This window comes from Cygnus atratus, chromosome 18, assembly GCF_013377495.2.
Source record: "Cygnus atratus isolate AKBS03 ecotype Queensland, Australia chromosome 18, CAtr_DNAZoo_HiC_assembly, whole genome shotgun sequence".
In the NCBI taxonomy this organism is placed as follows: domain Eukaryota; kingdom Metazoa; phylum Chordata; class Aves; order Anseriformes; family Anatidae; genus Cygnus; species Cygnus atratus.
This window is the reverse complement of record NC_066379.1, coordinates 7,168,081-7,191,666: the sequence shown is the minus strand read 5'-3', so window position 1 is coordinate 7,191,666 and position 23,586 is coordinate 7,168,081. Positions and strand designations below refer to the sequence as shown.

The 23,586-nt window shown below is 38.9% G+C and overlaps 1 protein-coding gene across 6 annotated transcripts in view; it reads left to right on the top strand.

The window, feature by feature from the left end:
• CA10 (carbonic anhydrase 10) overlaps nt 1–23,586 on the top strand; it is a 202,178-nt gene that overhangs the window by 17,577 nt on the left and 161,015 nt on the right. For all 6 annotated transcript variants that reach the window (XM_050714394.1, XM_035558913.2, XM_035558909.2 and 3 more), the window contains exon 3: nt 20,378–20,452. In XM_050714394.1, the coding sequence (XP_050570351.1) occupies nt 20,378–20,452 (75 nt within the window). The remainder of the gene's footprint in view (nt 1–20,377; nt 20,453–23,586) is intronic.

Below are 23,586 nucleotides of genomic sequence, written 5' to 3'. Positions count from 1 at the left end.
AATTAAAAGGCTACAAGAAGTAGTGTAGGCACTCCTAAAATGAAATCAACCTTGTTTGTATTAATTTAGGTTGTTTACTTGGAAAGGGCCTAAAGTGAATCTAATAGAGTTTAAATTTATCCAGTGTACTTTCTGAGCATTAAATAGGAAGACCGCCTAACCTTACATGCACATTTTTTCCTTGTGATTTAAGAGGCAAAAGTTATACGCATGGAGACTTGCAAAAAGAGGGGGCCACCTAAAGCAGCATCAAAAAAATAAAAGATTCTTTAAATTCCCAACTTAAGAAGATGATACCAACCAAGAGTAGAGCAAATGTTCTTTCTTGTACTGTTAATAGAAGTGACATATTTTAAAGCTAAAGTATTTCAAAGGTTAGGGAGTATGAGGTCATACACTTGCTTTCCTGAGCATAATTTTCTTTTCTTCACCTCCTGTCATTGCTTGCACCCATTCCTTAATTCTAAGATAGGAGAGAGAAAGGACAGGAGTAGACCAGTAAGGGGGATAAAAAGCATTTGGTTGTGGTGGATGGAATAAAAAAAAGAATGGAGGAATAGGTAAAAGAATGAGGATATATACTAATAGCAAGGTTGCAGACAATGGAAAATGGCACTGGGATTGGGTTTTTTGTAGTGCGCTTTGTCAGAAACAAATGAGAAAGAGCACTGATGATAGTCCACTTTCCTAATCGCTTTTAGTTCTGGTCCTAAATGTTCAGGAGTCTGGTGGCTTCCATAGGAACAAGACAATCTCTTTGTCTGAAGAATCACAGAGATAGAAATATAGAGAGCTTGACTGTTCAGTCATCAAATCTTGATTTTAAACCCATAAGTTGGAGCACAAAAACCGTCAGAATCCTGAAAGACAAAATTGTTAATAACATAAATGCTCTAAAGTTCTTCACTATGTAGCTGTTGACCTTTGAGGAGTTTGACTGCTTACTCAGATTATTTCATTAGTATTTGCACATTGACTTCCTGCCAAAAAGTCAATCTGCTTTTCCTTTGCATAGTTTTGTTATTTTGAAGGTCTTCAGCTGTGGAATAAAATCCGCTATGTAAAAAAGAGCTGGCAGAGTTGGAAGCATTCCAGTAAAAGCTTTCCCAGGTTAACCTCTGGTGATGCTGAAACATTACAAGTGTTTTATGTGGCCTCTTTTCCCTTGTGCCTTACCTAACATAGCTGTTCCCGAAGAAGGGCAACAGTTAGTTTTAGTTCCCACTGCCCCCAAGAGAATGTTCTGCTTGTTATTTACAAGACGGAATTTATACATCATTCGGACTTGGGACTTGGGTTTTGTTTTCATTCTTTTATCTAGCTCAAAACCATTTTTTGAAGATATTTATGATGAGCTTAATGATTCCTCTAACAGAGTTGATTAGTTATGATGTAAATCACAGTATGGATCTCATATCATATTTAGATGCTCAGCATTTCTACATTGTTGAAGACACTTATGCAAGCTGTTTAAAACAATCTGTAAATGACAATGAAAAAAGCACAATGAAAGGCTGTGTCAGAAAAGGGTGACTCAAGAGCAAATTAGCTATCAGCGGGCCAAAATGTCACCTGAAAGTGCTGGATGGAGGTAACAACTTTCTGCAGGCAGCTGAAGATGCCTGAACTATGAATGTCCTGTTCCTTGTGCCTACAGGGCTGATACAATTATTTATTGTTTTTTATGATGGACAGATACTGATGAGTCAGTCAAATACCTAGAGCCTGGAGAATGAAGGTATGTTTTATACCGTCTTATTAGACTTTGAGTTCTATCCTTTGCTATATTGGCAAGGCCTGCATTTCGCAAGGGGTAGAGTAAAGTAATTCTCATGTTCCAGTCCAGTGGAGTAAACAAACAACTACATTCTGCAAATGTTGCAGACCTGGGATCTGTTTCAAGGAAAGCCCAATTAGAAGCATATGAGGCAGCCTAGCTTGTCTCCCTGGGATAGGGCATGCATGACTGTAGGTATTTATCTAGTGCCTGACAGGATGGAGCTCTCCTCCTAATTGGAGCTTTTGGATGGTACTCCAGCTTAACTGATATTGTACACAGTAAGTCAGCTCAGCTCCACTGATCTCGCTAAATATACATCTGACGCGCACTAGCTGTAGGCTGTCTCTTCCTTGAGATGAGAGCTGGGGGCCTTATTTTGCTCTGCAAGTAGTAAGGAACTTGAAGCAAGAAGTCATTACTGGTACTCTCAGTTATTCCCAGGTTAATAGAGTGCAACCCCTGGCTCAGGAGATTCCTAAACCTCTGGCTGCAATGGCTGGAAGGTCTTAGATAAAGGATCTCTCTTGGCTGGCTATTTTTATTTTTATTTTTTCCAAAGCTTTTGCTGATGGCTATTACTGCAGATAAACAGTTCTCAGACTTGTTTGCCTCTCTTTCAAATGCATACAGGTTATGGGCTGAAGGGGCTCTGAGAATCCTTTGCCAGAGAAAGGATGTCAGTGTGAGCAAGGACAGTCCATGGGTGTTAGGGCCTTAAGGCTTAAGCACTGGTTCACACAGTTTTCTCCTATTGGGATTACATTCAGGACCTTTACTCACAATCAGTGGGGCTCAGTAAAATGTGTTCCAACAGCTGTTGTCTCTGATCCTGTCCTTGCTGAGTGCAGTGCCTGCCCCTTTCCTCAAGCTTCTTGCAGCTGCTGGTCCATGTGCTCACTTCCCTGGGTGTTTCCCCCTCCCACAAGTTCCTCTGTAACCTGCTCTTAAAGGAAGTATTCATCTCATCTACTGGTTGCTTCCCAGGTTATTTGATCTGAACTGTTGTTGTTCTTACTTTCATGTAAAGTGCATGAATGTTTATTATGGTGCTAAATATTATGCGTATTTGTAAACAGATGTGTACCATGTCACACACATGTACATGTAAGCGTGATAAAAATGGGATCAGCATCTGGGAAAATCAGCTCTCCTTCATAAGCTTCAAATAAGTTACAAAGCCCGCATGTTTATCAGATGAAGTGCTCTGGGCTGGATTTCGGTACCTGCTGTAACTGGGACTGGCTGGCTGGGTGAAGACAGCTGTACTGGGGCTAGGCTGGGGAGACGAAAAGACAGTTGGTGTGGAGGAGACTGTGCCTGAATGAGGTGCTGTGGAATGGGGGAGGCAGAGAGAGAAAGGAGAAAATTAGGTCTGAGACAGGTGTGGCAAGGAGAGGAAAGACCTAACCTTGTGATCCACGTTGGTAGATACTAGAATTATGCCATTTGGTAGATTTTTCTTTCTTTCTTTTTTTAGTTTTCTTTAAAATAAAAGAAGGGGAGAGGCAAGTGAGGAATTTATACACTCTCACAATCTAAAGTTATCTTAATACTCCAAGTATGAAATAACAGAAGTATTGTTGCCTGCACAACAGTTACTAGTTTAGCACTTTCTCATTTTATTGCAGAGGTTGCGGGACACAGTGAATAGAGGGGACTGCAGGAAGAGGAAAAGATAGTCACATAGGAATTTAAGGCTTCTCTAGAGAATAGGATTTTATCCCTGTCTCTGCCAGAGTTTGTGTTGCTTGGCAACTCACTTTAATCAAACTTTTCAAGGGTGGTCACTAATTACATGTTTCCTCTTTCCCCTGAGGCCCCATTTGCAGAAGTGCCGAGCAGATACAGCTAAAAGAGGTCAATGGGAGAAATGTTTCGTATGTATCAAGTGCTGTGCAAGTCTAAGCATAGTAAAAATTGTACACTGAGGCCACAGATTGGGTAAGCAGATCTGGGGAGTATCGTTCTTTGACTGTAGCATTAATTTGTAAAAAAAAGGGGACACCACCTCCTCAGGAGTGCTCACGAATCAAACATTTTAGGAGTTTGAATCATGTGTTTAAAAAAAAACACGATACTTTTACCCTGAAATGCTAGGAAGACTATGACTGAAGTGGCCTTTCATAACATTGCTGGGTTGGCTTCAGATAATGATGAGCCTTTCAGGGTTCTCTTCTACACTGAGAGTCTAACCAGCTGCCTTTCTATCTCCATCCCAAGTGTAAGGTTGTGAAAAATAGTCAAATAGCCATCCAAAGGAAAGCATAAAGCAAAACCAGTCCCCTCCTTTTAGTCAGCTCTATGATTCCAAGTGTTGCCGCCCCTGAGTTTCTGCTAACTTACCTAACCTAAGAACCACAAGGTTCTTACATAATTGCTAGGTGCAGATCTGGGTTCAGATCTTGTTCTGTTGAAGTCACTGTACATTTGACCAGACTGCAGTGGAGGAGAAAGGGATCAGACTCTTAAAAAGACAGCTTTTGCTCTCTCTACAAAACGAGGCAATGCCCAGAGCTATTAGAGCTTTGGAAGTGTAGCAATCCTCTTCTCCATTGTGATTTGGAGTGAAGTTTGGAAATCTCTTCCTTTGTAAAGACTATTTAGGTCTTGTAATGCATGGAGGACTGTTAAAGAATTCCTATGCTAGCCTTTTAATATCAGCGTGGGTAGGAGGTTAAGTAAAATATCTCACCTTTTAATCCATTAGGAGGGATTGTGGTTCTTAAAGCCTAGAGAAATATAATTCATTTAAACAGAACTTTCTGTAGTACCTTTTGCTCAGGTATGTCAAAATGTTTTCCCCTAATTGTTGCAGAGCATTAAAGAGTTGCTGCTGCTCAGAACCCTCTTTGGTAAGTCAAAGAGTGGACTCATATCTCACTGCCAAATCAGTGTCACAGGGCTTTGCACTACATTGCACAGAAATAATTTCCCAGACAAACTATAAAGCAATAAAAAGACACCTTGAGGGTTTTGAGGATTCCAGGTCCAAATCTTCCATTGTTTTTACTGCAGATTTACGTGAGATAAGGCTGCACACAGCTAGTTGATACTCAAAGATGAAATAGTGTAAATGATACCAGTTTTATATTGCGTTAGTTAAACCCAGCACAAATATCTGTGCTGGCATTTTAAGTTGATTCTGATCTCATATATGTTGACTTAAGGTTGTGTTTATAGCTGGAATGCTAATCTGACTAGTACTGTACTAGTTTCTCTTGACTGATGTCAGATGAGTTCCTGTAGCTTCTGGGTTTGCAGATTAACTTCTTTGAGAAACAGTGCCAAGGAGAAGAGTAGGGGGTGTTAAATTATGAAGAAGCAGCTTTTATGCAAAATGCCTGTACGTGGGGGGAAATTGTCCTAAGAAAATATGCCAGTGCATGTCCTCCACATCATTTTCTAGTGCCAAACCCCATTTCACTATAGCACTTGTGCACATTATACTGCACTAAATTCAAGAACATGGCTGAACACAGGTGTAAGGAAATGGTGGTGGTGTTTCAGCAGGTGTTTGGAATTTGGGCTTTAACATTTTCCTTATATATACCTAGTATTTCTTTGTCTTCTTCTAAACCTGGGATGAATGAAAAGTTGCTTGGGGAAGAAGAGAAAGATTAGCACTTGAGATCAGAAGTGACACGATGTGAGAATTGTTGTGCTTTTTGAGACAGTTAAAATTTGCTAGGCTTCTGTATCACCTTGACATTTATTCCAATTGCTGTAGTGTTATCCGTGGATTTCCACTGTGCTGAACAGAAACAGAACAGTTATGGCCTAACATTTTAATGTGTACTTAGCCTCTGATCTGTGACAAGTCTATAACTGTGAATTAAAAATCCTTTAAAGATGTATGATGACAAGTGATTAGTGATCACTTTTAGATTATTGAGTTAATTTCCAAAATGGAATGCCTAATCGTTTGGGTTTTTGTTTTAATTTTCAAAAGTATAGCTTGATGGTCCACAAAGCCTTACATGTTTGTTTGGTTGTTTTTTTTTCTTCTACATAGAATAGCTAGCAAAAGAATTACAAGAAAGAAAATGTTGATATCCTAATGTGGTAAAGATAGTTTGCTAAATGCCTGCCATAACAAAGTGTCATTTTACTCATGCCAAATTCACCAAAAAATTTTGCAATTGTATTAACTAAATCCCACCCAAAGAAGAAAATTTGTTCTTTTATTATGAGCTGTCTTTGTGGTGGGGAAGAGGGAAAGGAGTAGATCTTTCAACTCAAACTGCTGTTATCCCTACAGAGACTGCTAGGATAAATATTGCCCTACAACAACTGTTTGTGTAAATGTTGACAATTCTTGGATTGTCGTAGAAGAAAACCGTATTTTAAGAAAGCATTAACCTAAAATTGATTATTTTTGTTTAAGTAGTCTTCTGTTCTTGGGGAGTAAATAGACCTCACTTACGTCTTTAGTATCAGAGGTGGTTGTTTTGTTTACTATCTTGACATCTCCCATACACTCAGGCTACCCTCTAATGGCAGAAAATAATGAAAAGAAATGGTGACTGTTTGTAAAATAAATACACATCACTGGGCAAGCCTGCTGATGGCACAGCTACACAACCAGCTGAGCTGTGTAGCAATAGTACAAGCCCAGTGCCACATTCTTCACTTCTGCCTTGGGTTGCAGTTGGGGAAATCACAATTAAAGAAATCCAAACTCAAAAAGAAAGATGGTGATACAGATGGGTCTCCCTCCAGATGTGTGTTCTGGAACTCTATTCAGAACTTATCTGAAGTAGAATAATTCCTATCAGTTTAAATCTTTTAGAATGGGCCTAGAATAAGCTGCTACAAGAGCACCATTTATCAAAATGTTGTGTTCTGCAGAGCACTGTGTCAGTCTTGTTAAATCTTGTTAATCTTCACTCGTACAAGAAATCCCTTTGAGTTACATGGGCTGCTTGCATTACTGCGAGTTATAGACTCAAGCTCCTTATGTATATTGATGTACCAGTAAGAAGACCGTAAACATGCCTGATTTTCAGAACCAGGAGGTGAAGGCAGGGCTTTGGCAAACACTACAAACTGGAGATGCATACAGTAAGGATTTGTCCTAACTTCTGAAGGTCCGTAGAATAGTTTAAAGCAGGTACAGTCACGATTAAGCTGTTCGTTCTCCAGCTAAAGAATGGTGTCTCTTAAGCTCTTGAACATTGATGGTCCTCTGTGTTTTATGCTGTTTCTAGCATATGACCTCTACAACTCTTCGGTGCTGCGAAAAGTACAAAAAATAAATAAGAGCAGTCTTACCAACATATTGCTGCACAAAATTGTGTTGGGGAAAAAACAAACAGATGCCACATACACAGTACCATAAGGATTTAAGAAAACACATGATTCCTTTTAGGTATGTGGCTGGATCAACTCCAAGAATGTATGGAAGGGTGGGGATCAGTCTGACTAAATGTAAAATAAGTTGGCATCTTCTGGTACTGTAGCTCTGTTGTCTGTGTAGCTGAGAGAAAACCTGGCATCGTAGCATGCCAGTTGCAGTGAACCTGTCCTGGTATGAAGCTGAGAGCTGGATAAAGGACCCTGGTGTAAGATCCTTTCCATGCATCCAGTTTTGTCATCCAATTTTGACCCTAGCATCTGTCTAACGGGGCTCAAAATCAAGCTTACAGAGTCAGTAGTATTGTTCGTTGCATAATTGTATGGTCACCCAGCCAGATGTAATGGACTTTGATTTTTATGCATTATTCATCAGCCCTCACTGCATTTCCCTGGTGGCTAGTGCAGAGTTTTCACGAACAGCTCGGCAGGCATTTGTATTAAGGGAAGAACTGAGATGTGCAGCATTCAGTCAGTTTCTCCTGGCTGCTGCTGTGATGATTTTAATATCTGAGACTAATGTCAAAATGTCTTAATTTTGGGGGTGGGGGGCGGCACAAACAAAAGTTTGTTTTTGTTAGATTAATTTCCCTATTCCAAATATCCTGTCAATCTCCTGGATAGTTTGTCTAACATTCAGAAGGCTATTATAAGTGGACTTAGAGTTTATCGAGTAGCTGAGATGTTACATATAAAACTTGGTGTGTTCTAGTGGGAAGAGCAAAGGGCTGGAATTAACTTAGTTCCTCCAGTCTGACTTCTGCTAGCATTGTCACTGACTTCCACAGGCATTTCCAGCCAGCCCATATCTGTTTGTGCTCCTTACTGCCCAGGCACAGACCAGGTCTAATCCTGCAGCTGTAGAGCCAAGTTAGCCTGGTACTGCTGACAGACAGAGCAGTCTGCAGCTGCTTGGATATCTATGCCGTGTGTGACTCCAGGCAAATCCTAGTAAAGGCAATGTCAACAAGCCAGTTGTCAGCAGAATGTAGTTGGTAATTTCCTTTCAGGAGTGCAGACGCTTTGAAGTGGGCACGCCGCTTGGCCGCAGCTTTTTCATCTGTACCTGCAACCAATTCTGCATACATAAATCAAAGCATAAATCAAAGGCTTAAGTGACAGGCTGAAACACAGAGAAAGAAGCAAGTACAGGACATCAGGGCCTGATTTCTGTTAGATGCCATGTTTATGGACTAGGTCTGTAGTTCTGCATATCCTACTGTTCTCTGTTCCCATCTCCAGTGCTCAGCATATGTGGAAAGCTCAGCAGGCATTTATTTGTGCATAATCAGGTATGGGATGTCTGTGTCCCCAGGGTATGTAGTGTTTTCTGCAGGCAGCTGCATAGAAGAATTTGCCAGAGTTACCCTCAATTGTTCTTTGAAGCATTCGCTGATAAAAATTTAAAATAATAAGGATCTTAACTGAAAGAAGGAAAGCTTCTCTGAATTGCCTTGCACTTGAGGATGTTTTTCCCTGTCTCTGGTATTTTGAAAGCTGCTGTTCTGGGGCTCATGGGCTTACTGCTAAGGTAGTATGTTACTTTGTAGTACTTCACTGTGGTTGCATTTAGGTAGAGATTTAGTGGGTATCTACACATATCAATAGATGGGTAACTGTTCAGCATGTTTATAAATTAAATGATGTGGGCAATGAGTATTATTGACGGACAGGTTTTCATGTACTGCCATCATATTCAGTAGTTTGCTCAGTAGGTGGTGGGCAGCTGGTGTTTGTGGCTGAGCTACTGGGATGATCCCATCTGCAGCTTGTCACCAGTTCTGCCCCATGGAGTGTGAAGGAGGCAGGGCTTTCACAGTTCCTAGGATTTCTTTCTCTTTTTTTTTTCATTTCAGTCAAGGTCTCGGCCAAAGATGAAACATAGAGAAATAACAAGGTTTAGCATAGAAGCAGACCTTGAGAAGTTTTCAGAATAAAGGTAAACATAAATAAAATATGGAGGAAACCTGGGTAGCAGATGCAATGCTGTCTGGTTTTCAAAGGACACTGGAAACTGCCAGGCATCTCTGCTTCAGATATGCAAGGCCAATAAGACGGGAAACATACACATTTAAAAGCTACAGCTTCCATTTCCAGTCCTGAGTTGGTTTTGTCCTCACTAAAGAAAATTCCTTCCTCTTGCTACTGGCAAATATAAAAGACTGTCTGAAACTTCTGTGGGTTTTGACTTGGAAGAAACAGGAACACAGATGAAAAGAAGGAAAGCTAGGAAATCCCTGATGAAATCTTTGCAGTGGCATATTTCTCCATACAGTTCCCTTAAACTAAATATATTTTTTGAATTCTTACCTTTAGTGTTTTTATTTCTTTTATCTTTGTCCAAAGTCTCATCTCTCAAAGACAAGGAGAGCAAGCTGTGAACAACAGAGATAACCAAATGAAGGTGTTTTTTTTTTTTTTTTCCTACCTGGGATTTATACATCAAAAATTTAGAAAGTGATTAAAATTCTAAAACAGCAAAATGAAGAAGGTACAGGTATTGCAGCCAGTGTGAAATGTCTTCCATCTTAACTTCAAAACTGAACAAGAGACAGAGGAAAGAAGCATATCGCTGCTTTCGACTAATGGCTGAAGAAGTGGCTGAGGAGGATGCATAGGGGACACCTTTGCAAGGACCAAGAAGCCAAGAAATTTAGTAAGGTTTGGAAGGATAAACTGTTCTCTACAGTCACCTAAGGTAGACATAGCTGCATCATTTCTAGCCAAGTGTATTGTTGCCTGGAATAGGGTGGTTGTTGAAAATGTTTCGTAAACTACAGAATAGTAGCAGAGTGCCAGAATAATGCTGCTATCTCAGGAATCAGTCCAGAGAGGGGGAAGGGTATGACTTTGTCCAGCATCAGTGGATAAATACAACTATGGACAGATGGATGATAGAAGTAATCTCTGAGGGATATTCCACAGAACTGCAGGGAAGCAAAAATGGTGAGGAGAGGCAGAGAGAGTGATTTGTCTTCTTTCAAGATCAGGAGCATGATGAAGTTTAAAAAAAAAAAAAGAGAGAAGTTTTTATTTTCTTCCCCATCTTCATTGGACCAGGGAGATAAACAAGCAATGCTTCCAAACTAGGAGAATTTGAGCAATGTCTGCTGTCAAAAATAATTCAAAATAAGCCACTAAAAGCTGTACGTTTGGGAATTTATATGGTCGTCATCACTGTAATAGCTAAGCAGTAATTAAGGAATTGGAAATGTCGATACAATACAACATGGCTGGCTACTGAGATCAGTAAGACATTTGTTTCTTACCTGTTTTGTCCTACCCTGGCAGCTGATCTGGCTCAAATGTTTTTTCCCTCTGGCTTCTCCTCTGGTTCTCCTACTGCAGTTCAACTTTCCCCAGTTGTTTCCTGCTGCTAAGTTTAGAACTCTGAAAAAAAGCTGCTTTTCTTCACTTTTTCTAAGTTTGGATAGTGTTTCATCTTAACATTGATGGTTACTTAGGATAAACAGGTAGTGGTGAAATATATGCATGTCATTTTATTGATAGAGGCTGACTCTCCATCATTTAGGTTACAAGGAAATAAGTGGATTGAGGTTTTGATGAGACTACTTTATTTTCTTCTCTACTTTACTAAGTTGCCTCTGGTATCATAAATTTAATTTATGCAAAGTAAGTTAATGCTGTTGATACACAGTGTTCATGTTTGTCTTGTGGCCAGGTTAATACTTCAGGGATTCTGAGCTGTGCACTTTGTTTTATTAAATGATTTGGGGTTCATTAATGATGTAGTGAGTAAGTATACTCTCAGTTTGTGACCTTCAATACCTTTTTATGATGCAGGGCCAGTCTTTCCTTGCTTTTCAGGGTCTCTAAAAATCTTTTCTTGTTCTGAGTTGCCCTTGTATCTCGCAAGCAGATATCTCTCTTCAGTCCTTTTTCTTGCCTCCAGTAATATACACTGATTTTCCACAGTTTTCCAGGAATGGAGTGAAGGAAATGTATATATAAACCTTGTATTGTTAACATGGGCCTTGGAGTTTTTGACAGTTTGTGGCATCTCAGTGTTTGGTTGCACACAGAATTAAACCCAATGAATCTAACCCTTTTTGGCAGTTTAAAGGGAATTTAATGAATTCATTGCTGTTTAAGACTCTTCTACACTTGTTATGTGTAGTGATGGTGATATGCACAAACGGGCTTTTCTGAAAGTCTGCACGATGTAGAAGCCTTATTCTGAGCAAGTCAAAATCTACGTCAGTCTGAAACAATACTTTATGTTGAAAAATACTTCACAATCTTTTTAACACCACTGAAAGAATTTATGGTGTAATCTACTACTCATTGGCATAAAGGATGTCACTTTTAAATTCAGAAAAATTAGCTAGAAAGTTATGTTTGTTTTTTGTTGTTTTTTTTTTGTATTCTGTTAAGAAATGTCTAGTAACTGTAACCAAGAACCACTTTCTGCTAAGAAACTAATAAACTGAAGTGCTGATGAAGAGCAATTGCAAGAAAGTCACATTATGATGGGTTCAATTTTCTGTCTTGATACCACTGCCTGAAATGGATCCATATCTTGGCTTATCCTCTGACATTAGGTTTCTTCTTGATGGTGGCAAAGCTGTTATTATATGGTCAGAAAAACGTTTTTTGACTTTTTGATCTCTGAAAACATCAGGACATAAGGTTTAAGTGCTGAGGATTTCAGTAGTCCAGTGAGCTGTGAGATGATCTGGATTAGTGCCCTGACTGTTAACCCCAGTATGCCTAGAAATCTAGGTCTCTGAATCCAATTCAGCATAATCAGAATAATTTTGCCTCCCCTCTATTATCTTTTGAATGACATTGTGTTATTGCAGTTGTTTATATGCAGCTTTGTTAGCCAGGATAACATAATTCTTGCCGTCTCAGGAAAGTGCGTCATTTGATATTAACTGAAGTTAGAGTAACATGTGTGTAAGGCCTACAGAGTGTCATTTATAGTTCTGCTAAGTTTTCAAGGGTGATTAAAGGCAGCATTCTTGCTTCTTTTTCAGGTATGTCCCCACTGTTAAGACTGTAGAAATATTTGTAATAGGATTGGTTAAGCATTTATTAATTCTTTGTGTATGATGTAGCCCTCCAGAATGTTTCCGTATCACATTGTGGAGGTTTCATGAAGCTGTAGAATTCAGTGTGATATGAGGCTGCTGTGTATTCTGTAGGATCAAGCACCTAATATTGATGCCATGCCGTTTGTCTTGAGGTTAATTGGAAGACCTTTATTTTTTCCCCTCGAGTTTTCCTAAGCAGTGACAAATATTAAATTCTGGGCACAGCTCCCTCACGGGAAGAATGCTGAAGAAATCGTTTTTCTTTACTGTAGCCAAGGAAAAGAATAAAAAAAAAAATCTGCCTGTGGCACTTAACAGGACGGTCTCTGACTGTTTGTTCTGTTACTGGTTGGTAACTTTATGTTTAGAGAGTACAGAGAGCAAGTAGGGTCAGAAACCCGATGAGATGTCAATATCATGTGTGCTCCTGTGAAAGGAACTTAGTGGTTTCCTTTTAAAGGAAGCCCTATTAATTTAGCATTAATAATGTATTGAAGTTTAAAGGCTCAAGGATATTGAGGCCGTTGCTTTGAAGTTGCTGAGTGTCCCCAAACTGCATTGAAATTAATGGAAGTGGAGGGCATGCAGCACAATGTAAAGTAAGAGCTATTTCCGAAGTTAATATCACAAGATGTCTTGCTTCTTCTTACTACATTATTTTATAGAGCTCTTCAGACTTTGTATCTAGACATGATTAAGCAACTGATCAGAGAGAAACTACCCCATCGATCACAACACAGAATAGACTATGCTGTGTGCTGATACTCATAGAGGAAACTCTGGAAAACGGCAAGAGCCAAATTGTGTTAACAAGGTTTAGGACCCATGAAACCCTAAGCATGCCATCAATGACTGTCTTGAAATGAAAGGTGCTGAGTCTCTGGCTTACCCTTTTGAATTTCCTGCACCACTTACAAACAGTATTTTGTTCTAATTGCTGCAATAGAGCTATGTATTTTTCTCCTGCATTAATTTAATTGCTTTGATTTCTTACAGTAGTTCAGCTTTGATGCAGTTCTGACTCTTGTGCCAACCATACCTCATTCAAAAGCAAAGTGAGTCCCACAGATGCATCTGGGATCTGGGTAAGAAGAGGGTCACATCCCTAGTTGATAGGAATTTGTGGATAGAACCTTCAATATTCTGTCATATCAAACAAATCTGCTCAGCTTTCCTGGACAACACAGAGAGCTATATTGAAGTTCCCTATTTCTTAACCTCTTCAGAAGTTAATTTTTACTGAAGGAAAATTAACCAAAAAAGTATTATTTTAAAAATTGAAGCGAATAACATTAAATGGAACAGCATCTTAGCATTCCAGCCATTAATGCCAAAAACTATTTGGAGAGGGCTAACATACTGTCTTTGACATTATATGGACTTCCTATTTTACATGTGCATTAGTCACATTAAAAGGATGTCTTTACAGGGATGTTTGATGTTTTACAACTGGAGTTAGGAACAGTATGCAGTTTTCATGTTAAATTGGGCGCAGTGACATAAATTTACCCTGCAGTGCAATCCATCATTTACGTTGGTGTATTTAGATGCTCAGGGAGGAGTACTTCAAAGTGATTTCAACTTTTTCTGACTAAAAGCTTTAGATACAACTAAATTTAATATTACTTCAATATATTAGAACTTAAATAACGGTTGCATGGTTAGGCATATAACCTTTATGAAAAAGTGCTTATCACAAGTTAGGACCCACCACTCAAAACCATCTATTTATACAGATGCCTTTAACAAGCACCTAATAAGCACAGTTTCATGTGATCCCTTCTACTAAATCCTGCCATTTCCTTTTCTCGAACACAACAGGATGATAACTAGTATTACAACTCATATTTACTGGTAGGTAAGTGGAAGTGCACAGTCACCTGCAGGATTAATAGCAAAGGAAGAAGTGAAGTTCTGAAGCCCTTCCTGCTGATTCTGTGCACTGGCTTCTAGACTGGCTATCCCTTACCTTTGCCCCTTTCCTCCCTTTTAAGTTTTGAAATTCTTCAGTCAAAAGGTTTACAAATGTATTTGACCAGAAGGGATGAGAGTAATACCTGCACAAGACCTGCCTCTCCACAGAACAGAGCTCAGCCTTACATACATGTTGCACGTCCTGCAAACCAGGCTATTGCCGGATACTACCAAAGTCTTGCAGAGTTCTGGCTAGACAGTGTTGTAAGAAGAATGTTTTTCCTTTTACTCTGGGCTTAAGCAGTAGCAAACATCTTAGTTTAAGGTTCTTCAATAAGCATTTAGCGGCTCTGGACACTTGGTGGCTCTCATCAAAAGCCAACTACACAGGGAGAGTAGATGCAGCTGTTAGCTATATTGCGATATTATGCCACGTAGTTTGTCACTACTGCCTGCATACATATGAGCCTGCTCGTATGAAATCTTACCCTTTGGCCCAGGTTTTTAATTGTAGCCATACTGGAACACAAAATTACAATAAGTAGAAAATACAGAGAATAGTCAAGTCTCTGTGCCATAGCAGAGTTCCCATGGTAGTACTTTGCTTTTGCCCTCAGACATGATAAAAACAGGTCACGTCCCTTTTTGCCTGTGTTGAATACTGTTTGCAATTCACAGCAGCAGTGAGAGCTTTTACACATGGGGACAGTGGAAGAAGGATTTATGGAATTGGAAAGTATTAACTTAATGAAAGAGCATTTGCATGTTTTCTGAGCAAAATGTTATCCAGAAAAAAAAAAAAACCTGGCATAGCTGATGAAAGTATTTTATTTATTGATCCCTTTATAATCCTTTGTTTTGTTTTTCCTCCCTCATCGTATGGTGATGCATACAATGTAGGCTGTAATATTCATAAGCAGGCTAACCTTTCATGTCCTGTAAGTATTCATTTATAAATGATGCTTTATATAGTGCCTGAAGTGCATGTGTTGTTAGGTTTGTTTTGTTTTTTTAATATATAAAAGGCTACATAAAATGTCTTAAATAATAGCTACAATTATGTACAGACTTGTTTTAAACAAAGTGAACATTAATTTTAGAAGGCTGAATCTTAAGCTAATTGCATCTGCTTAGCTCCCCTGCTGTCTGGTCCACTTTAAACATGTCTGTTCCATTTGCTTTAAGAGGCATTTGTTGGTGTGAGCCAAAAGCTGGCACGTGTATGATTCAAGATGTCAAAAATGATTGTTTAGATTGAGCAAGTCTGTGTTCCCTCCAGAATTTGGGCAACCCATCCTTGGGTTTAACAGTGTGCAGAAGATCCATATAAAATGTAGCAATTAAAACTGTGAATTTAAAATAATTACAAAGTGTGTACATTACCTAGCATTCTGGAAATGGAGTTTAGGAAGAAATATTAAACTTCTTCTTACACTTTTTTTTTTGTTTAAATATATATTCTTATGTATTTAATGCCAGAGCAATGCTAATCAGGTCATCAAAAGCAAGACTGTTATGAGAGAAACATACAGAATGATTGATTAATATATCAATCAGAAGAGCTCAGATCAATAAAATTCAAATATAAAAAGGTTTCTCCACAGTCCAGCATTTTTCATCTGTGTGAAATGGTAGTCAAGGAATGGAGAATTCTGATCTGGCAGGATGCTGCTGGCTTATGCTCAGGTGTGGATGGCATCAGATGCAAGCCATTCTATCTTTTGCTTAAATAGAGAAAGTAAATAACTAATCATAGAATGACTTATTTATCTAATCCAAATAGACATATTTATTGAGGGGAATTTTATATTAATTATTGTGTTTTATATTATGTTAGCATTAGCCATCCAACTAGATGAAGGCATCTCTGAATCTTCTTATGCAGGTATTTCAGCACCTGCATGCTGTACCCAGCATCTGGGTACACTGGGTACACTGTTATGTGATGATTTTAAAACAGTTTTACTGAGTACACAGCTCCTCTTTGAATTGCAAGCCTACAGGTTTTAACCAATAAGCTAGACATAGGTAACTGATGAGTTTATGTGGCATTGGCATCGTCTGGCGTTTGTGTTTATAGCACTGTAGCTGTAATACAGGAAGCGCTGCTTCCCTGTACATGGAAATCACAAGGAAACGAAAATGCTTGACACCTTGCAGAGGTTAGCCTTTAATTTTACACTCCACAATAAGATAGACCTCCAATAACCTGACAAAATGAAAGCAACACGTCATTTCTGCTCTGAATAAATATCCTGTCTCCTCTACAGCAGCTGCATTGCAATAGGTCTGACATAATGGCGTTATATCCGCATGATGACTAATCTCAGATACTAGTGATTTCAGTAGGAGGGAGAGAACACTGTAGCAAATGGAGGTCATTCCAATATCCTCTAGCACTTTGGACAAACGTGGCATTTTGGATCTTCCCTGCTAACGCAGAATACCTTGTTGATGCTAACATAGCTGTTGCAGAGCTACCTGTGCTCTGTTCCAAACAGTGAAGTGTTTCTTTGGTTTGGCCTGTTTATTTTGATGCCTTAGAGAAGCAATGATGCTTCTTGGAATCAAAAGGCACGTAAAGGTTCTCTACAAGTTCCTACCCCAGGTATTTTGAAATCAGCAGTAAAAGCATAAGTCCCTGAGGTATTGGAAATGATTTATTTTACTTACTTAACCCTCTCCAGTAACACAGAAATGCTTTCTAGGCCTTTTGCCTCCCCAGTATTTTATGTGACAAGTCCTGCCAAAACAAAGGAGCTGCCACGTAGGCACCTCTCTATTCAGGTAGGCACGCAGGAATACCAGAAGCTACAAAGCAAGCACACGTCTCTTTTTACGGTCCTCAAGCAGGAGAATTGCAATGAGATGTACAATAGTTTCTCTTTAATTGAAATAAGAAGGATGTGGAGAGAATTTTGCTATTTGCAGTGTCATGAGGTGGCACATAGGAAGAATCCTTTTCCTTGGCAATAATTCCTAAGCCATAAGGTTGAACCTGTTTATCCAGGCACAGTGCCATGCTGTCAGATGGGCACTGATACACCAATTGTACAGACCCTGTGTTGTATGGGCATCAGGTGTAAGTGGCCCAGATAGGATTCCCAGCAAGGACTGTCCATATGTCTGTTCATTCTAATTTTATATTCCTTTGTTCCATTGCTAATACAGGTATGGGTCTGTTTCATAAACAGAGAACAGCTTTTTTGCTCCTCTGATCAGACCACTTGCCCACTTTCAAAAGACAGATTGGGTAATGGGTTAGGAGAAGTTCTCAGAAGACACTCACTGCTTCTTGCCCTTACCAGTCCCTTCTCCTTCTGCAGTAAGAGGAATGAGAGCTTTATAAATCTTCTTCCTTAAGCAAAGTCCCTGCAGGATCAATCGGAGTAAATCTTTGGCACCAAGCTAGAGTTCATATGCACGACAGAGTGAAAATCTGTGTTCAGTCACTGTGCTGTTATTGCAGGATGTTTTGCCTGAACTGGTATAAAAGATAGAGGTTTCAGGGTTCAGGAAGCCTTGGCAGGGCACTGGGCAGCTCCCTAGCTCCTCTCTCAGAACAACAATGTGCCTTTCTTCTCAATTTCCTCAGTGGCCGCAGTTTTCTGTGAATCGGCAGTAGCCCACCAGTGCTCTTGCTCTATCTTAGGCATTTTATATAGCTGTGGAAAAGCAGATTATTTTGCTTATTGCATTCCTTTTTGTGTGTTTCATTTTCATGTATATTGAAGAGATAAGGATCTGGTATCTGGGGGAAGTGCAGAGTGATGCCAAGTCATGGTCTTCTTTGATAGCTGAAGTGATTGCACAGACATCCAATTATTTAGTACAAAGCTCTGATAATCTAATTTTCTTGCTCATCTCATGCAGTCTTTGTTTCCATACTAATGCAACAGATTTTTAAAAATATGGCAAAAATTTTAGTTTTCCTGATACTGCTTTGTGTGTGTGTGTGTGTGTGTGTGTTTGGCTCAACACAATGAAACAGAACTGCAGAGCTGGTGCCCTTTGATTTTGGTTTAAACTGAGTACTGGACTATTTCTTTCGGACCTGGCACATATTTAGATTGGGAAAACTTATACAGTTTTCTGTTGTGTATGTTTCTATAAATGCTGACGTAGAACAGTTGCTTTTGAAAATTCCAGTCTCCCTGAAGTCTACTTAAGTTACCTGTATCTACATGTATACTTTTTTCACCCTTTTCTAAAATGCAGCTGCCCAGTTGGCTGTACTAGCTTTAGATGTGTGTATTAGCAATGACTTGAATGCACTTTAATTTTCTGGAGAATTTTATGTGGAAGAATAATTGCTGTGTTTTTTGGGACTCACGTATTAGTGTTCTCTCCTATTGCTGAAGCATCCTGAAATCTTTAAGGCCTTCTGTTGCACATAAGCATAAAAGTAACCTCTGTGAACCAGTGCTGAGATTCCAAAAATCACCGTTCAGACTGGGTATGAATACTTTGCTGCTCAGATATTTTGGATTGTGGGTTGGGATTTGCCATTTTCCAAATGTTTTTATAGTGTAGTCCAGCACAACAAAGCCAGACACAGTTTGAGTTCTCTACACAGTGATACAGAGGTTAAAAAGTGAAGGTAATGTCATCTGCAGATGGCAAAGAGTACGCAGTATGGCAGCCCTTTCAGTTTAACATGTCACCATTCAACTGATGGCACAAGTGTGAGTACTGCAAAGGGAATTCTACATCCAGAAGTACCCCGTTCCACTGTGTGCCTAGGCTTCTGGTAACCAGAAAGTGTTGGGCCTTCTGTCAGTATGTTTAATTAAATTCAGCTTTACTTTTGTTTCTGCAATTTACAGTCAGTTAAATCATAACTATTATTTTGTTGCTGATAGAACAGTGTGTAGTGGTCCTCATCTTTTATCCCTTTTAGTCTGAATATCACATTCTCTTTGTAAGTTTTAATGACGACAACAACAATTTTATTATATTGGAACTTTTCCCAGGGTAATTGTGCCTTCTGTATATAATATGTGATCTAGAAATGAAACTGCAGCAGAAAGCTGCTAAATCCAGCATCTTTGTAGCTGTGTACTAGATGTTAAAATTTCTTAGACCTAGTGCAAGGGATTGAAAGTATCTGATTAAAAAAAAAAAAAGCTAATAATACACAACCTAGCTGAGCTTTCTGTAGCTCAGTGAAAGAGAGTTGCTCTAAACATGAAGACATCAAGCAAAACACAAGTGATGGCAGAACATTTGCATATTGTCTGATCTGCTGTCTTATGGAAATCAACTGAACGTTCGTCTTGCTGTGTCTGTATATGCTTTGAAACTATTATATTGTGTATTTTTGTATTAATACTTTATATTTTAACCATAAAATTTGTGCCAGTGCTGATTTCCTGCAAGTCAAAAGGAAGCAATGACCTCGTGGAGTGGTCAAGACCTTTCTATTCTTTGCTTCTCAGGGAACGTAAAGAAGTTATTTAAGCAACAGTCTCATCAGGGACAAATATTATCCAAAGCTTAGATTTTTATCTTTATGGCATTCAGAATATTGGTCAGAGAAGGCTTTTATTGTTTAACTGCACTGTGCTATAGAGTTGCATGTCATAGGTAACAGAAGCAAGCATCTTGCCTAGCTTACAGTATGACTGGGGTGGGGGACAACTAGTGGGTGCTACACTGCGGACAGAGAAGATGGCAGAAAAAACTTATCTTCCTGCCTGAGCAGTATAGTATGAGCCAATGTTTGTAAAGCCATGGGTTACCCATTTCCATTCTAGTTTTGGAACTCAGGGCACGTGGGATGAGAGGACAAACAGTTACAGATACAGCTGTTGCCTGCCATTCACTCCGTTACTTCTTCCTATTCAAAGTGAGAGATTACTGGAGAACTTGGGAAAGGAAGGGGAGAAACTGCTGCTCAGTCTACAAACTCGGGCTCCGATACTGACTACCAAAAATGATTGCAGTGCACTCTTTCTATCTGTATTTTTATACTGTGTTGAATTTATGGTTGGCATAGAAGTGTTCACAAGTGTTACAAATTCTCACTTTTTATTTGAAATTTTACATTTAGTGATCAGTTCTTCAGAAAGTATGTTTTACTGTCTGAGAAACAGAAAAGGTGCTCTAAGATAGAGGCACTAACATAATTCAGTAAATTGAACAGACATCATTTGGGAACTTAAGGAATGGCTCCTCTGTTGAAGATGATATTCTATTTAGAGTTCCCAAAGTTCTGTAATTAAATACTTCCTATGCCTTTTGTTAATTTTATGATTTGTTTATTTCTTTCTAGCTCAACAAAATTCACCAAAAATCCATGAGGGCTGGTGGGCTTATAAGGAGGTGGTCCAGGGAAGCTTTGTTCCAGGTAAGTGCATTTTAAAAACCTTTTTTTTTTTTTCTATTTTTTTTTTCCCCCACTGGAAATTAGTATAATTGGGTTTGGGGTGGCGTATTTTTTTTAGATTTGTTTTTTAATAGACTGCAAAGATGTGAAGTACACAGGTAATCAACATCATATTATTATTAAAGGTAGAAAAGTTTTTATCAATATATCCTCTGAAGACCATCGCTGTTTTCAGGGAAAGAGAAATTGCTTTGATGACATTCCTGTTTTCTCACAGTGAATGCGCTCTGCGTATAGGAAAGAGAAAGGGAAGACTGAAAAGCAGAGGACTGTGCTTATGTGATGTCACTTTTATCACTTTTAGACAATCCCATTTCTATAAATAGAGTGTATTAGGAAAACAACAAGCAACATAATTGAAACATGAACCTAACATGCAAATTTCCACTGTTTTTGGTTTTCAAAACAAGAAACACTGGGGGGGGGGGGGAAGACGAAACCTTAACTTGGCTTCAGTAAGATTTAGTAAATGGTAAATAATCAGTGGGTAGCTAAAAGGATATAAATGAGCAATGCCAACTGAATTTACCTGATAGACAGAAGTGAAATTCAGGATAGCAGTAGCCCAGTATTCTCAATACTGGTAGAGTTCCTCCAAAACATTTATACCAGAAATCCTAATGATATATGCTCCTTAAACAACCTGCGCTCTGATTAGGCCTTAGCTTGCTCTTTCCTAATTCTCTCTCTAACATTTCAGGATTCAAGCTGCCTGAGGTACTAGTTGTTCTTAGACTGACTTCTTTTTATTTTGTTTTTGACTCTCATTTGATACCTGATCTTTTTGTGCTCCGTTTCTGTAAATTATTTTATTCTTCCTTTCAAACAAAATGACTTTTTTGGGCCTTTACTGTTCCATTTGACTAGTTGTTTCCACTAGAGGGGGCATACAGGAAACTTTAGCAATGTTCATTTGCTATTCATTGCTTGCTCAGTATGCATTCACTGTATACTCAGAGACATTCACTGATTTTGTTCAATGTTTTCAATGTGATTGAGACAAACATGTATTAATTTATTTATATTAGCTATGTATTATAAGTTGAAACAGTGGTTCAAGTTCTGTCATGAATTCACCATAAAAACTGTTACACGATCTTTATTTCCTCAATGTACTAGAACACATTACTTTGCCATGATACGAACTATTCCTAAGAATCTGTTGCTTTAATCTATCATAGATATTTTCAGTGTTGTGACAACAGATAAAATCTGACAGTCATTAGAAATATCCAAATGTTGATTATCTCGGTAGGAATACTAGTGCAAATTAGATGAAATATTTCAATGCAGACATTTCTGGCATGGAAATTCATGTGAAAATACATACAAAAATCAACATCTACAAGCCCAGAGCTTAATTTCATATTGATGCAATACAAAGCTGCTTTTCAGGTTTACTTGAGAATCATTTGGCCTGTCAGACACTACAGCGTGTGCATGTTTAGTTCCTAATGTTAACAGAGGGGAAGAAAACCTGGAAATCATAGTAAGCTTTGAAGAACATGTAGATGCTTGTGGTATTCCAGTCTTAATACCATGAGAAATTTGGGCTTGGGAACATGCTGAATATCCTTAGAAGAATCAGGAGGGAACAGTCATGATTCAGACATTCAAGACGGAAGACTTTTTAGACTAGTGTGGAGAAAGACATCCTTTCTGAAAGAACCTGGAATTACCCATGCATGTTAAATATTGGACTAACCTAGCATACATAATCAAGAATAATTGGTCCAGAAGGACTATCATGAACAGCTCACTGATGTAGCCATGCAGAAAGTAAGGGTAATCTGGGGGCACCTTCCCTGCAGAACGTCACATGTCTTTCAAATTCAACTCTACAACCTATGAGCCCCAGCAGAAGAGAGAACTCCCACAAATTTTTACAGAACAAACAACTAATTCTTTTCAGCAACTTTGGAGTCTTTGACAACCACATTTAAAGCATTTCAATGATTTATTTTATGGCTATGATCTCAGAGAAACACATCACAAAGGATATGTTAGTGCATATTAAACTCATCCATAATGCTAGCAGTCACACATCAGATCTCACATGAGATGCTAATTAACACCTGAGAGATGATAGCTGATGGGCAGCCTGAGGAGCTATAGCTGAAAGTGCTGACTGGTGCACCTGAAGCAAACAGCTATAGCCATGTGCAAAGATGTTTCCCTTCTACAGCTGTTTGTCCTGTCCTTGTGCTGGAAGTTACTGCCCCAAAAGCTATTAGAAAGGAGTATTTGTCCAAGCCTCTGTCATTGCAGCTCAAAATTGATATCTTTTGTCAGTGTAAGCAATGTGATTGACACAAATACAGCTCTTTATCTGCTTGGGGGAGAAACCACAGGCATAGAGATGACTAATTGAGGGTAACTGTACTATGAAACACTTCAGGATGAGTTCCAGGAGTTTGTCATGGCCTTGGCTGTATGAATAGTTTGCCTACTTCAAAGCAAAGTCACTGTCTTATTTTGCACTATTACTTCTTGTTTCATTTATAGCTATGTAAGTGCACATTTAGGAGTATACCACAAAGTGCCTACATTAGAATATTCCATTCATAAGTTTTTCAGTTGAATACTGTTTTGGATGTATTTCAGGTTCTAACTAATGCTGTGGATCCTGCAAAAATTTGTTTTTGAGCATTTCATAAAATCAAACCATACTTCATTACATTCCCCTCTTTGTATATTCTGGGACAGATTTTAGAAACATTATTTTAAATCCCTTTCCAGTCATAACACCTGTAGCGGCACACATTATTTTTCCCAGAATCTTGAATTCCCAGCTTAAATTACATGTTAACAACCAGTGGCTTACAATCACTGATTTGTATCTCACAGCTAGGAGAAGATATAAGCAGAGATGAGCTACAAGGCCCCTCACAGTGTCTTCTCAACCCCCCATTCTTGCACTGCTCAACTGAGAAGAGGGTGATGGTGACTGTCAAGTTTTTCAGTTTTCTCATAGTAACTGTGGCTCAGGTCTGTCTTAGTGCTAAGCCTTACTTGCTAAGGGTGCAGAGTTACTCAGCACAGGAAGGAGGGTGCATCAGTGGCTGGCTGGGTCTCTGTGCATACCAGAGATCTTT